Source organism: Aristolochia californica, unplaced genomic scaffold (assembly GCF_029961685.1).
Source record: "Aristolochia californica isolate CCGP_79_NKW_82.1479 unplaced genomic scaffold, dmAriCali1.0.hap1 SCAF_8, whole genome shotgun sequence".
Lineage (NCBI taxonomy): Eukaryota > Viridiplantae > Streptophyta > Magnoliopsida > Piperales > Aristolochiaceae > Aristolochia > Aristolochia californica.
The window spans coordinates 10429776-10444980 of record NW_027182279.1 but is presented as its reverse complement, the minus strand read 5'-3'; the positions used below and the strand labels follow the sequence as shown (position 1 = coordinate 10444980).

Below are 15205 nucleotides of genomic sequence, written 5' to 3'. Positions count from 1 at the left end.
CTCGTCCATGCCCTTCTATGATCCCAGCCTCCGTGCAATGCCTGGAACTCACTCAAAACCGACCCCCCCCCCCCCCCCCCCCCCTCCCCCCCCCCCCCCCAAAATCTGCTACCTCTTCCGTAAAAATAAAATGAATCCTCAAGCTCCTCCGTTCCTTCCGTAAAGATCCAGTCAAAACTCGCTTGCTACCTTCCATATCCAAGAGCATATCCAAGATGATTTCAAATTCTCTATCTTCTTCAGGTTTTAAGTCCACATGTAGTTAGGCTCCTTCAACTTTATTTCTTCATCAACTTATCCTTTCTATCTTTAGCATCTTCAAAACAAATCAAACTTGATCTTTATCCTCAAATTGCACCGGTAAAATTTAGATCTTTATTTTCTTCAAATCTGACATAAAATTTAAATAAAAACAATGAAACCTAAAATCAATGAAAATAAATAAAATTAGACTAAGTTTTAAAGTTAAGAGGTGATAAAATAAATTAAATTATGCAAGACAATCACGGGCTGGAGTGTATGCATGGATTACCGCAAGTTGAAGAAAGCAACAAGGAAGGATCATTTTCCACTTCCATTCATTGATCAAATGTTGGATCGATTGGCTAGGTATTCCTATTATTGCTTCTTAGATGGTTATTCAGGGTATAACCAGATTGTTATAGCCCTTGAAGATCAGGAGAAAACTACATTCACATGCCCCTATGGAATATTTCCTTTTAGGAGGATGCCCTTTGGATTGTGCAACACTCCAACGACATTTCAATGTTGCATGATGGCTATCTTTTTTGTTATGGTGGAAGATATAATGGGAATTTTCATAGATGAATTTTCAGTTTTTGGTACATCTTTTGGTCATTGTTTACTTAATTTAGCTCTTGTTTTGCAGATATGTGAAGATAAAAATCTTGTCCTAAATTGGGAGAAGTGTCATTTCATGGTGCAAGAAGGGATCGTGCTTGGCGATAGAGTGTCATCTAAATGAATTGAGGTGGATCGAGCTAAAATTGCAACCATAGAAAAACTACCACCTCCAAAGAATGTGAAGGGAATCAGAAGCTTTTTGGGACATGCGGGATTTTATAGAAGATTTATCAAGCATTTTTCTAAACTCTCTAAACCTTTATGTAATCTTCTTGAAAAAAATACTGCATTTGACTTTGATGATGTTAGTTTGCAAGCCTTGAATGCAATCAAGGAGAAACTTATTTCAGCACCAATTATGATTGTACCTGATTGGAGTCAACCTTATGAAGTTATGAGTGATGCAAGTGACTTTGTAATTGGAGCAGTGTTGGGACAAAGGAGAGACAAAATGTTTAGGGCCATCTATTATGCAAGTCAGACATTGAATGAAGCTCAATTAAATTATACAACAACTGAGAAGGAGATGCTTGCTGTGGTGTTTGCTTGTGACAAATTTTGGTCTGACCTCATTCATACAAAGGTGATAGTGTTCACTGATCATGTAGCACTTCACTATTTGTTTGACAAGAAGAATGCTAAGCCTAAGCTAATTCGTTGGATTCTGCTTCTTCAAGAATTTGATTTGGAGGTTCGAGATAAGAAAGGAAGCAAAAATTCAGTTTTTGATCATCTCTCCCGACTGGAGCAAGAGGAAGAAAGATCAGATTCAGTGATCCAAGAAGCATTTCCGGATGACCAGTTGTTTGCATGTGAGATCAAGCTTCCTTGGTATGCTGATGTTGTAAACTACCTAGCTTGTAAAGTACTGCCACCATATCTTACTTACCACCAACGTAAGAATTTTATGCATGATGTTAAATATTATCTTTGGGATGAGCCTTTGCTATTCAAAAGATGCCCTGATCAAATCATTTGAAGATGTGTGCCAGAAGAAGAGATGGAAGCCATTCTCCATCATTGCCATTCATCATCATATGGAGGACACTTTGGAGCAACCCGAACAACAGCTAAGGTACTTCAAAGTGGTTTCTTTTGGCCTTCTATTTTTTGTGATAGTTATACTTTGGTGAAAACTTGTGACTGGTGCCAACGTATGGGAAATATTTCAAGGCGTCAAGAGTTACCATTGAAAAATATCTTAGAGGTTGAGTTATTTGATGTTTGGGGAATAGATTTTATGGGGCCTTTTCTTCCTTCTTTTGGTTTTGTTTATATCTTGTTAGTTGTTGATTATGTGTCAAAATGGGTGGAACCAATTGCTACAACAACAAATGATGCAAAGGTAGTGCTCAAATTTCTGCATAAGAATATATTCACAAGATTTGGCACTCCACAAGCTATTATTAGTGACGAAGGGACCCACTTTTGCAACAAATTGTTTGATAATCTTCTTTCTAAATATGGTGTGAAGCACAAGATAGCACTTGCCTACCATCCTCAAACTAATGGCCAAGCTGAAATTTCAAATCGAGAAATCAAGAACATCCTTGAGAAGAATGTCAACACCAATAGAAAGGATTGGGCAAAGAAACTTGATGATATTTTGTGGGCATACCATATAGCCTTTAAAACACCTATCGGGATGTCTCCTTACCGATTAGTGTTTGGAAAGGCGTGTCATCTCCCTATGGAGTTGGAGCATAGAGCTTATCAGGCTATGAAAAAGTTTAATTTTGATTTAAAGGCAGCAGGGGAAAATCGACTTCTACAATTGAATGAGATGGATGAGTTCTGGAATTATGCATATGAAAATGCAAAGATCTATAAAGAACGGATGAAGAAGCAGCATGACAAATAGATTCATAGGCGTGAGTTTGCACCAGAACAACAGGTTTTACTTTTCAATTCACGACTCAAACTCTGGACAGGTCTTTATACAATTGACAAAGTTTCCTCTTTAGGAGAAATAGACTTGAAGGACAAGAAAGGTCATATATTCAGAGTTAATGGTCAAAGATTGAAGCACTACTATGGAGAACAAGTGGAGAGGAACTATGCATTTATTCCTCTTGGAGATCCTAATTGATGAAGATTGAAAAGTCTGGCTGTAGACTTTAAAACAAGCGCTTATGGGAGGCAACCCATAGAACTTTCTTTTATTCTTTTATTTTTTATTATCTTTATCATTTTTTTTCATAATTTGGATTTTGATGCAGGTTTATTTAGCATGAATAAAGAGCTGAAAATTATAAACTACGCCTAATTCACCATGAAACCAAGGAAGTTCCTTTCATTTCTTCAATCATTTTCACTTTTGCATTACAATGAGGACATTGTTTACTTTAAGTTTGGGGGTGTAAATTCCTATAGTCATTTGGTCTTCTTGTTTGTTATTTATTTTATTTTACTTGAGATTTTATAAGTCTTGAGTATTTTATTCTCTTACCAAGCATGTATTTGAATATGATTGAATTCTCTATGACTCTGAAATTTGTGATTGAAGATGGTTTCGAGAAAAAAAATTCAAAAAATTTTTCTTTTATGTCAGGCGGAGTGTTGTGGGTACTTTGATTTAAGTCTTTGACCTTGAACATAATTGAGCACATAGTCATTTTTCTTTTATTCCATTTTGCTTATGAAGAGAAGAAGTTGAATTAACTGGAAGAGGGAAGTTCAATCTTGCTTTGCTCTAGAATCCGTTGATGGATCCTTGAGGCGAAATCCCAATTGATACCAAATATTAGAGAAATGATCTATTCATAACCGAAAAGCTTTCCCACCCGTCCTAAATATCAGGCTATCATTGGATGGTGTATTTCCATAGTCATCCCTCTTGAGCCTTATTTTACATAAGCCTTTATTTGTTCTTTTAACTACATAAACCATTCCTGCTCTAAGCTTGAAAAACCATGAATCTACCTTTTATAGTTTGAGAAAATACTTTGGTGGAAATTTACACTTAAAGATAAAGTTAGTTCAAAGAAAATTATTCATATTATGTTTGCTCTGTTTGATCAAAGAGTTTTAAAAAAAATAGAAAAAAACTCAATAAGTGGAGTATGTATCACTTCAGATTTTGTTAAAGGAGTAGTTGGTATTACTCTGTTGATTATAGCAACTATAATGTCACCAGTATGAGCATATGGTTGAGGAAAAGCTATGGTTTGAATCCTATGGATATCTCTTTTATTTTTCTTTTCACCAAGTATTTTCCCAGCTCGTTTAGATTTTCCATATCCATTTCTTTCTTAGCCCTCACCCTGTGGCCTATCATTACAACCTGATTAAAGACCTTTTGATATCTGATTTTGGTGTTGACTACATTAGTGGAGAGGATTTTTGAAAATTGGACTTATGGGGTTAAGTTTTGAGAGAATTCTTCTGAATTTAGTTGTTCTACTTTTATCTGAGTTTGCAGGTTGTTTCAGGTTAAATTGACTATATCACACACACACTCAAGGTCTTAGCTTTAGGTTGAAGTAAACGCTTAACTCTTGCGTGACAAATTGCTAAATTTTTTATTGATTGTCCTACTATCTTTGATGTTAAAAGAGTAAGATATTAGTGATGAAATCTAAATTCAGATCTTGACTTGGTGAGTGATGATACTTCTCTATGAGGTCTAGTTGATATTCCCTAAAGTAGTATTTTATTTTATTTTCTTTTTGTTTGAGGACAAACAAAATTTTAAGTTTTGGGGTGTTTGATGACTTGCATAATTTAATATATTTTATCACCTCTTAACTTTAAAACTTAGTCTAATTTTATTTACTTTCATTGATTTTAGGTTTCTTTGTTGTTATTTAAATTTTATGTCAGATTTAAAGAAAATAAAGATCTAAATTTTACCGGTGCAATTTGAGGACAAAGATCAAGTTTGATTTTTTTTCAAGATGCTAAAGATAGATGGGATAAGTTGATGAAGAAAGAAAGTTGAAGGAGCCTAATTTGAAATCATCTGGGATATACTCTTGGACGTGGAAAGCAGCAGGCGAGTTTTGACTGGGTCTTTTCGGAAGGAACGGAGGAGCTTGAGGATTCAATTTATTTTTATGGAAGAGGTAGCAGATTTCGGGGGGATCGGTTTTGAGCGAGTTCCAGGCATTGCACGAAGGCTGGGATCATAGACGAGCACGAACGGGAGAGAAAGGGGGTGAATATTTTCCTGGTATTTGTGGAAGATGAGTTGGGACTGCGAGGACGCTGGGGCTGAGAGCTGCATTTGCGAGGAGTATTTTTCAGTGTTCATTTTCCTTCCATTATTCTCAAAACAAATTTGGTGAATTCGTTTATGTTGAATTTAATTTTTAGCATGAACTAAATTTTATTTATTCCTAGAAAATGATGTAATCTAGTCTTGAACTATGCTTGATTTTCTATGCTAATTTAAAGTAATTCTTTAATTTTTTATCTGATTTATTCTGAATTTATTGCTTCTAGTTAACTGGCCATTAATTAGATGATTTTAATCTTATGATTTGCTATCGAAAGAGGGAATTATAGGATAGATCTTGAATATTTAGGCAGAGGTAAATATAGAGATTGAAAGACTTGTATGAACCTATGTAGTATTTAAATCATAAGTCTTATTGCTTTCTTGCTTTATTAATTTGCATACTCTTGTGTTAAAGAATTAAATTTGATGAACAAGAATACTTTCCAATGGACTATCGAAAGAGGCTTTTGGATGAAATAGAGATTTGCTAATAAACATAAAGAATTAAATTAAATTAGTTAGTTGAGTAAAGCATAGTGAGGAATTAGGTTAAATCGATTTCCTAGAAGTTTTCATTCCCATTAATTTGATTTTCAAACATCATTTTTCTTTTCCTTTGCGTATTTTTCTTTGAATTTATTTTTTTTGAATTGCAATTAGAAAAAGTCTTAGTTACTTCACTAGATAAAATTAAGATTAGTATAATTTTTGTATTTGTCAAAACTAAGTTACCAATCCCTGAAGACGATACTATTCTCATCACTTAATTATAAAATTTCGATATTGTGCACTTGTAGTTTTGCACCGATCAATCAGCCTTTTGTAAACGGGCAAAATAATGGCTAGTTTTACTCGGGTAAATATCGCACTGCACATTCACTTGAGAATTTAATGAGGTTTGGATCCATTGGTTATTTGCATCTTAACATTTTTCAGGCAGGCATATCCATATTTAAAAAACTGTGTAGGATCAATTAGAAATCTTTTTCTTATAAAATTCAAAGCTATTAGGGTTGATCTAGTGGAATTTCCCAAACTTGGATATCAAAACTTTTGTGTTCATTTGTGGTGTGTGAATAAATTTTCTTTAATTACATTTGTTGTTTCTTTGAAAAATTTTCCATGCATAAACTCTAAAATTTTAATTTTTTTGTGATCTATTTGCCTTATCTTTTTGGATAAAGGGAAAAGTGAAAACTCAAGTTTTGATTTAAGAAAAAAGTATAGATCTAAAATGAAAATGCACAAATGTAGAGATAGATAATTCAAAAAAGTGTCCGTAATTTTTATGTATTGTAAACTCTTTCTAGTTTTTATATATTAGCTTTTGCAATCGTCGAGAAAAAGGGGGAGGCGGGGATTTTTAAATGGGTGTTGACACCCAATTCATAAGTCATTTCATACAAAAACATAGGCCATTACACATGATTGACCGAAAAATCACTTTACAATCATCTATGATTGTTAGGTCAACTTTTTTTAAATGAGTAAAATAATGGGTTGTTTGACTCAGGTAAATATTCCACCGCACGTTCACTTGAGAATTTAATGAGGTTATGATCCATAGGTCATCTGTATGTTTAACATGCTTCTAGCATGCATATCCATATTTAAAACATGTGTAGGATCAATTAGAAATCTCTTTCTTATAAAATTCCAAGCCATTGGGGTTGAGCTAGTGGAATTTCACAAACATGGATATCAAAACTCTTGTTTTCATTTATGGTGTGTGAATAAATTTTCTTTACTTACATTTTTTGTTGTTTAAAATTTTTTGCATACATAAATTCTTAAATTTTTGTTTTGTTGTGATCAATTTGTCTTTTCCTTTTGTTTACGAGATAAAGAGAAAAGTGAAAACTCAAGTTTTTATTTAAGAAAAAAATATACATAAAAATGGAAATGCACAAATGTAGAGAGAGAGAATTCAAAAAAATGTCTGCAAATTTTAGGGATTTTAAACTATTTCTAGTTTTTATATACTAGGTTTTGCAATCTTCGGGAAAAGGGGGAGGTGGGGGATTTTTAATAGGGTGTTGACTCCCAATTAATTAAGTCATTTCTTCTAAAAATACAACCCGTTACAAATGATTGATCGATAAATCACCTTACAATCATCTATGATTGTTAGGTCAGCATTTTGTAAATGGGCAAAATAACGGCTTGTTTTACTCAGGGAAATATCCCACCGCACGTTCACATGAGAATTTAATGAGGTTTGCATTCATAGGTCATTTGCATCTTTTACATGTTTCAAGCATGCCTATCCATATTTAAAAGATGTGTATGATCAATAAGAAATCTCTTTCTTATCAAATTCCATGCTATAAGGGTTGAATTAGTGGAATTTCCCAAACTTGGATATCAAAACTTTTGAGCTCATTTGTGGTGTGTGAAAAAATTTTCTTTTCTTACATTTGTAGTTGCTTAAAATATTTTCCATACTTAAACTCAAAAAATTTTGTTTTGTTGTGATCTATTTGCCTTCTTATCATTTTGTTTAGGAGATAAAGGGAAAAGTGAAAACTCAAGTTTTGATTTTTTTTTAAAAAGTATACAGGTAAAATGGAAATGCACAAATGTAGAGAGAGATAATTCCAAAAAGCAATTTTAATTGTTAGGGATTGTAAACTCTCTCTAGTTTTTATATATTTGGTTTTGGAATTGTTTGGAAAAGGGGGAAGCGAGGGATTTTTAACTTGGTGTTGACTCCCAATCCATAAGTCATTTCTTACCAAAATATAGCCCGTTATGTATGATTGGCAGATAAATCACTTTACAATCATCTATGATTGTTATGTTAGCTTTTTTTTAAATGGGCAAAATAATGGCTTGTTTGACTCAGGTAAATATCTCACCTCACGTTCACTTGAGAATTTAATGTGGTTTGGATCCATAGGTCATTTGCTTCTTTAACATGTTTCAAGCATGCATATCCATATTTAAAACATGTGTAGGATCAATTAGAAATCTCTTTCTAATAAAGTTCCATGCTATTAGGGTTGAACTAGTGGAATTTTTAGGGATTGTAAACTCTTTCTAGTTTTTACATATTAGGTTTAGCAATCGTCAGGAAAAGGGGGAGGCTGGGGATTTTTAACTGGGTGTTGACTCCCAATTCATAAGGGATTTCATACAAAAATATAGCCCATTACATCTGATTGACTGATAAATCACTTTACAATCATCGATGATTGTTAGGTCAGTTTTTTGTAAATGGGCAAAATAATGGCTTGTTTGATTCGGGTAAATATCCAACCGCAAGTTCACTTGAGAATTTAATGAGGTTTGGATCAACAGGTCATTTGCATATTTAACATGTTTCAAGCATGCATATCCTTTTTTAAAACATATGTAGGATCAATTAGAATTCTCTTTCTTATAAAATTCCTTTCTATTGGGGTTGAACTAGTCGAATATCCCAAATTGGTATATCAAAACTTTTGTGTTCATTTGTGGTGTGTGAATAAATTTTCTTTACTTACACTTGTTGTTGTTTTAAATTTTTTGCATACATAAACTCTAAAATTTTCTTTTTTTTGTGATCTATTTGTCTTCTTATCTTTTTGTTTAGAATATAAAGGGCAAAGTGAAAACTCATGTTTTGATTTAAAAAAAAAGTATACATCTAAAATGGAAATGTACAAATGTAGAGAGAGATAATTCCAAAAAGTTTATGTAATTTTTAGGGATTGTAAACTCTTTCTTGTTTTTATATATTAGGTTTTGCAATCGTCGGGAAGAGGGGAATGCGGGGGATTTTTTAGTGGGGGTTGACTCCCAATCCATAAGTGATTTCTTACAAAAATATAGCATGTTATGCCTGACTGACTAATAAATCACTTTATAATCATCTATGATTGTTAGGTCAGCTTTTTATTAATGGGCAAAATATTGGCTTGTTTGATTTGGGTAAATATCCCACCGCACGTTCACCTGAGAATTTAATGAGATTAGGATCCATAGGTCATTTGCTTCTTTAACATGTTTCAAGCATGCATATCCATTTTTAAAACATGTGTTGGATCAATTTGAAATATCTTTCTTACAAAATTCCAAGCTATTAAGATTTAGCTAGTGGAATTTCCAAACTTGTATATCAAAACTTTTGTGTTCATTAGTGGTGTGTGAAGAAATTTTCTTTACAAATATTTGTTGTTGTTTTAAATTTTTTGCATATATAAACTCTAAAATTTTCGTTTTGTTGTGATCTGTTTGCCTTCTTATCTTTTTGTTTAGGAGATAAAGGGAAAAGTGAAAATTCTAGCTTTGATTTATGAAAAAAGTATACATCTACAATGAAAATGCACAAATGTAGAGAGAGATAATTAAAAAAATGTTTGTAACTTTTAGTGATTGTAAACTCTTTCTAGTTTTTATATATTAGGTTTTGCAATCATCGGGAAAAGGGTGAGGTGGGGGATTTTTAACTAGGAGTTGACTCCCAATCCATAAGTCATTTTTTACAAAAATAAAGCCCATTATGCATGATTGACTAATAAATCACTTTACAATCATTTATGATTGTTAGGTCAGCTTTTTTTGTAAATAGGCAAAACAATGGCTTGTTTGACCCGGGTAAATATCCCACCACACGTTCACTTGAGAATTTAATGAGGTTTGGATCCACAGGTCATTTGCATCTTTAACAAGTTTCAAGCTGTTATGGTCCTGGGGTTAAGTACCTATGTTTTCCACTCCTAACAGGCCGGTCTTTTGGGTAGTATTGGCTAGGTGCTTAACATTTGGTATCAGAGCAGGGTAACATGGGGGATAATATCAGCAATGAAGAAATCCAAATCAGGATACAAAAGATAGAAGATAGCCTTGAAATAGCACAACCAGTGTTGGGAAAGGTTTGTGGTTTGGAAGAAGAGATGATCCGAGTCATTAGCATGCTACAAGAGTTGAGGACAGAGAGACATCGGAGTCCAGAGGTGAGAGAGGTTGCTCAACCATATCACAGAAGAGGGGAGCAGTCGCCTGGGCGCACTGTTGTCCAAGGACCTCAGCATGGAGGCACAATCCCAAGGTACACCAAGTTAGAGTTTCTCTCTTTCAATGGTTCTGTGGATCCCTTAATATGGTTGCATAGGTGTGAAAAAAAATATTTCAACCAAGGGACTACTGAATGGGATAAGGTGCAACTAACCTCTTTCCATATGATAGATGAAGCCATGTTATGGGTGACTCAAGTAGAGAAAGAGAGACGGGGAATGACTTGGGGAGAATTTAAAAATCTATGCACAATTAGATTTGGGCCTCCCGCCAACAGCAACCCCCTGGGAGAGTTAGTCCTATTGAGACAAACGGGTTCGGTGGAACAATATCAAAAACTATTCCAGGAAAAGTTGGCTCGTGTTGGTGAGAGGGCATTGGTTGACCAGCAGGTCTCCTTATTCACAGCAGGCCTCAATGAGTATTTACGGCTAGAGGTAGAACTCCTTATGCCCACGGATCTAGCTCATGCCATGAATATGGCCCAAGCAATGGAACAACGACAACAGTTGCAGCAACGTAAGCCGGGTTGGTCGAGTGAGAGGAACACTTCCTCCACATGGCAAGGGCGCCGCTATAATTCATCTCAGGGAGCATCTACAACAGCACCATCCAGACACACTCCGACTACGACTCGGGTGACCGATCCCCGCCCTGGTAATACCTACCGAGCTTTATAAAAAAATTGACGAATGCAGAGATGGCAAAGAGGCGGTCCAAAAATCTATGTTATAACTACGATGAGCAGTATCAGGTTGGACACCAATGTAAACGATTGTTTTGGATCGAGGTGGAGGATTCAGAGGATCCAGAGGAGCCGGAGGATATTATCGAGGAGGAACCACCAGAGATATCCTTGCATGCTATTACGGGGTAGAAATCGCCTACTACAATGCAATTCTGAGCTCATGTCATCGACCGAGAACTGGTGGGACTAGTCGACTCAGGGAGTACACACAATTTTTTGAGTTTGACAGCCGCACAACATCTCCAGCTCTAGATACACACTCATCCGACAGCCACCGACTCAGTGGCCAATGGCGAGAAGGTCCCTAGCTATGGGATTAGTAAGGCGGTAACTTTTTCCATTGGATTTAATTCATTTAATGCAGAATTTTTTGTTATTCCCCTGGCGGGATTTGATATGGTATTAGGCATTAAATGGTTACAAACGTTGGGGCCCATTCTGTGGGACTTTTCGGCTTTAACCATGAGCTTTGATTTGGCCGGAAGTCGGGTGCTCTTACAAGGCTGTCAGGTGGACAGGGCCCACCGCATGCACACTTTGCAGACACAGGAGCAGCCTGACAGTACTAGTGATGGTCTGGTTAAGGAGTTCTCTGACCTCTTCCAAGAGCCTTCGGGGTTGCCTCCCATGAGCCACTGTGACCACAGGATCTGTCTGAAACCAGGTTTTGAGATAGTGGTCGTGCAACCATACCGTTACCCACACCTTTAGAAGGACGAGATAGATCGTCAGTGCCATGAGATGTTGAAACAGGGTCTTATTCGTCCCAGTCGCTCCCTGTTCTCTTCACCAGTCTTACTTGTGAAGAAGCATGATGGGACATGGAGGTTCTGCGTGGATTATTGGGAGTTGAACGTGCAGACAGTAAAAGACAAGTTCCCAATTCCGGTAGTGGATGAGCTTCTGGATGAGTTACATGGGTCATGGTTATTCACTAAACTCGACCTCTGTTCGGGATACCATCAAGTCCGGATGCACCCTCTGATATCGAGAAGACGGCGTTCCGCACGCACCATGGCCACTTTGAGTTCGTCATTATGCCGTTCGGGTTATCCAATGCACCCTCCACTTTTCAAGCTTTGATGAAGGAGGTATTTAGCCCATATCTTAGAAAATTTGTTCTTGTATTTTTTTATGATATTTTGATATATAGCAAAACAGTTGAGGAGCACTTGGCACACTTGAGGATTGTTTTCGACTTGTTAAGAGCACATCAGCTCTATTTGAAACATTCCAAGTGTTCTTTTTGCGGCTTCACATGTGGGGTATCTGGGACACATTATCTCACATGAGGGGGTTACGGTGGATCCCGAGAAGATCCGAGCTATTCAGGAGTGGCCGCAACCACAGTCGTGTTGTGCATTACGGGGTTTTCTGGGTCTTGCGGGCTACTACCGCAAATTTATTCAGAACTATGGGCCAGTGACAGCACCATTGATGAGTTTACTCAAGAAAAATTCCTTTATTTGGAATGAGGGGGCCACCACGTCGTTTGTAGCACTCAAAGTTGCCCTCGCATCCTCGCCAGTATTACAACTTCCCAACTTTGACGAATTGTTCGTGGTAGAGTGTGACGCTTCGGGCATGGGCATTGGGGCCATTTTATAGCAGCTGGGCCATCCTATTGCGTATTTTAGCAGACAGTTGGCAGTCCGTCATCACAAGCTGGCAGCCTATGATGGCCAATTGATTGGGTTGGCCAAAGCGATCCAACATTGGAGGCCTTATCTCTGGGGCCCGGCTTTTCTCATATGCACGGATCACTATAGCCTTAAATTCCTACTAGAACAGCGTTTGACGACGTCGCCACAGCAGCACTGGATCAATAAGTTGTTGGGGTTTGACTTCTCGGTGGAGTATCGTGCGGGGAGATTAAATAAAGAGGCAGATGCCTTGTCACGGTGTTTTGAAGATCAGCAGTCGGTCTATTCTATCAGCCAGCCGAGATTTTGTGAGAGGCACATGCCACTAACCCTGCACTATAGGAACTGCATTAGAAGATCTCGGAAGGGACAATGAATTTGAAGTGGTCCATCCAGGATTCACTTATTTATTACAAGCAGCGGATTTTTCTTCCACCTGAGTCCGAGTTGATTCCAGCTATTCTCTCGGCCTACCATGACAGTACACACAAGGGGATTCAGAAGACCTTGCACAAAATTCGAGCTGATTTTTACTGGCAAGCCATGAAACCCTCTATTGCGACTTATGTGGGTGACTGTCAGGTATGCCAGTGCAATAAAGCCAAGCACTTGAGTCCAGCCGGTCTTCTCCAGCCTCTGGCCCTTCCTACGCAGGTTTGGGCCAACATTTCAATGGATTTTGTGCAAGGCCTGCCCTTGTCGGCCGACAAATCCGTACTTTTTGTAGTGGTTGATAGATTCTCCAAGTACGGGCATTTTATACCGATGGCTCATCAGTATACAGCAACACGGGTTGCTCAGACTTTCCTGGAGTAGATAGTCCGCTTACATGGCATTCCAGAATCCATTGTGAGTGACAGAGATGCAATTTTCACGAGCACCTTTTGGCAGGAATTGTTCCGCTTGAGTGGGACAAAATTGAAGTTCTCCTTCACCTATCATCCACAGATAGATGGGCAGACTGAGGTGGTGAACCGCACCATCGAGATGTATCTACGGTGGTTGGTGGGGGATCGTCCACGACAATGGGTTCAATGGCTTCCGTGGGCCGAATACTGTTACAACACTTCGTTCCACTCTGCATTGCAATCCACTCCTTTCTGGGTTATATATGGCCGGGATCCACCTTGCCTTCTCTCGTACAACCCAGGGTCCACCTGCATGGACACGATTGATCAGGCACTCATAGACCGGGATTTGCTGCTACAGAATATCACAAAACGGCTACGAGGCGCCCAAGATCGGATGAAGGATGTATACGACAGAGGCCACCGTGAGGTCTCTTTTGAGGTTGGGAAGTATGTGTGGCTATGGCTCCAGCCCTACCGTCAGCAGTCTCTTGCAGGACCTCCACGTCATAAGCTCTCACACAGATTTTTTGGGCCATTTCCCATTCTTCGACGCGTGGGACCAGTCGCCTATCAACTCAAATTATCGGACATAGCCATAATTCACAATGTGTTACATGTCTCTCTTTTGAAGTCGCATTCTGGAGCATAGCCTACATCCACTCCATTCCTACCACCGGTTGATCATGGTGAGGTTATTCTTAACCCAGCTACGGTGTTACACGCACAGCTGACCAATGACCATTGGGAGATTCTCGTTCAGTGGACGGACACTGACCCCGACGCTGCAACATGGGAACGTGTGGACATCTTCAAACAAGTCTACCCAGTTTTTGAGCTTGAGGACAAGCTCTTTCTCCATGGGGAGGCACGTGAAGGAGTAATTTTCACGTGAAGGAGTCTAAACAGTGCTGGTATCCAGGGGGGGTGTAATGTTATGCACGCAATAACATTAAATGTTATGCATGCAATAACATTATTATTTTAGTTTTTTTATTTAATTTACTTTATTTGATTTCATTTTTAGGTCATAGGGGTATTTTTGGAATATTTTATTTATAGGGGTATTTTTGGAATATTTTATTTGTAGGGGTATTTTTAGAATATTTTATTTTAAACCCTAACCGGGTGAACCCTATTTAATTGGTAAGAGTAATGAGAAATAGAAGCATTGAAGTATTAAGATTTTGGTTAAATTTAGTGTAAAGAGGCTTAGAGTTCTCCTCAACGAACTCTAGGGTTATCAAGCTTCCCTTAGGCTTGATCTTTCATTTTTGTCTTCCCCATGTCTTCCTACTATCCCTACAGTAATGCTTGGAAGACTCGTAATCCGTGGCAGACCCCAGATCCTCCCAAAGAATCCACGAGTCAGATCCGGCGCTATGTCCCGACTTCGAGTCCCCGCGTGCGCAGGTGGACCGCACGCCCTTGGCGGGGCACAGTAAGGGAGTATGGGCTCCTGACCCTGTCCCCGTTGCTGTGTTAAGGCCATCGTGGTCATCGGCTCAGGAGGGCGGAGTGTACTGTTATGGTCCTGGGGTTAAGTACCTATGTTTTCCACTCCTAACAGGTCGGTCTTTTGGGTAGTATTGGCTAGGTGCTTAACACAAGCATGCACATCCATATTTAAAAAATGTGTAGGATCAATTAGAAATCTCTTTCTTATAAAATGCCAAGCTATTACAGTTCAACAAGTGGAATTCCCATAAATTGGATATCATAAATTTTGTGTTCATTTGTGGGGTGTGAATAAATTTTCTTTGCTAACTTTTGTAGCTAAATTTTCTTTGCTAACTTTTGTTTTAAAATTTTTTCATACATAAACTATAAAATTTTCATTTTTGTTGTGATCTATTTGCCTTCTTATCTTTTTTTTTTACAATAT

General features: G+C 37.6%; 1 protein-coding gene across 1 annotated transcript; it reads left to right on the top strand.

Moving 5' to 3' along the window:
- The first annotated feature begins 5048 nt into the window (after positions 1–5048).
- Positions 5049–12848, top strand: LOC137938301 (uncharacterized mitochondrial protein AtMg00860-like). The gene is made up of 5 exons (XM_068783282.1): positions 5049–5098; positions 10179–10224; positions 10429–10518; positions 12240–12411; positions 12742–12848. Exons 1-5 carry the CDS (start codon positions 5049–5051, stop codon positions 12846–12848), a joined length of 465 nt encoding a protein of 154 aa, XP_068639383.1.
- The last annotated feature ends 2357 nt before the right edge of the window (positions 12849–15205 follow it).

Excerpts from the sequence above, each read along its gene's own strand:
- LOC137938301 (XM_068783282.1), top strand. The coding sequence starts at position 5,049 with ATGAGTTGGGACTGCGAGGACGCTGGGGCTGAGAGCTGCATTTGCGAG. Across the intron at positions 10,225-10,428 it reads GGACTACTGAATGGGATAAG|GAAAAGTTGGCTCGTGTTGG; the intron begins GTGCAACTAACC and ends AAACTATTCCAG. Across the intron at positions 10,519-12,239 it reads ATGAGTATTTACGGCTAGAG|AACTATGGGCCAGTGACAGC; the intron begins GTAGAACTCCTT and ends AAATTTATTCAG.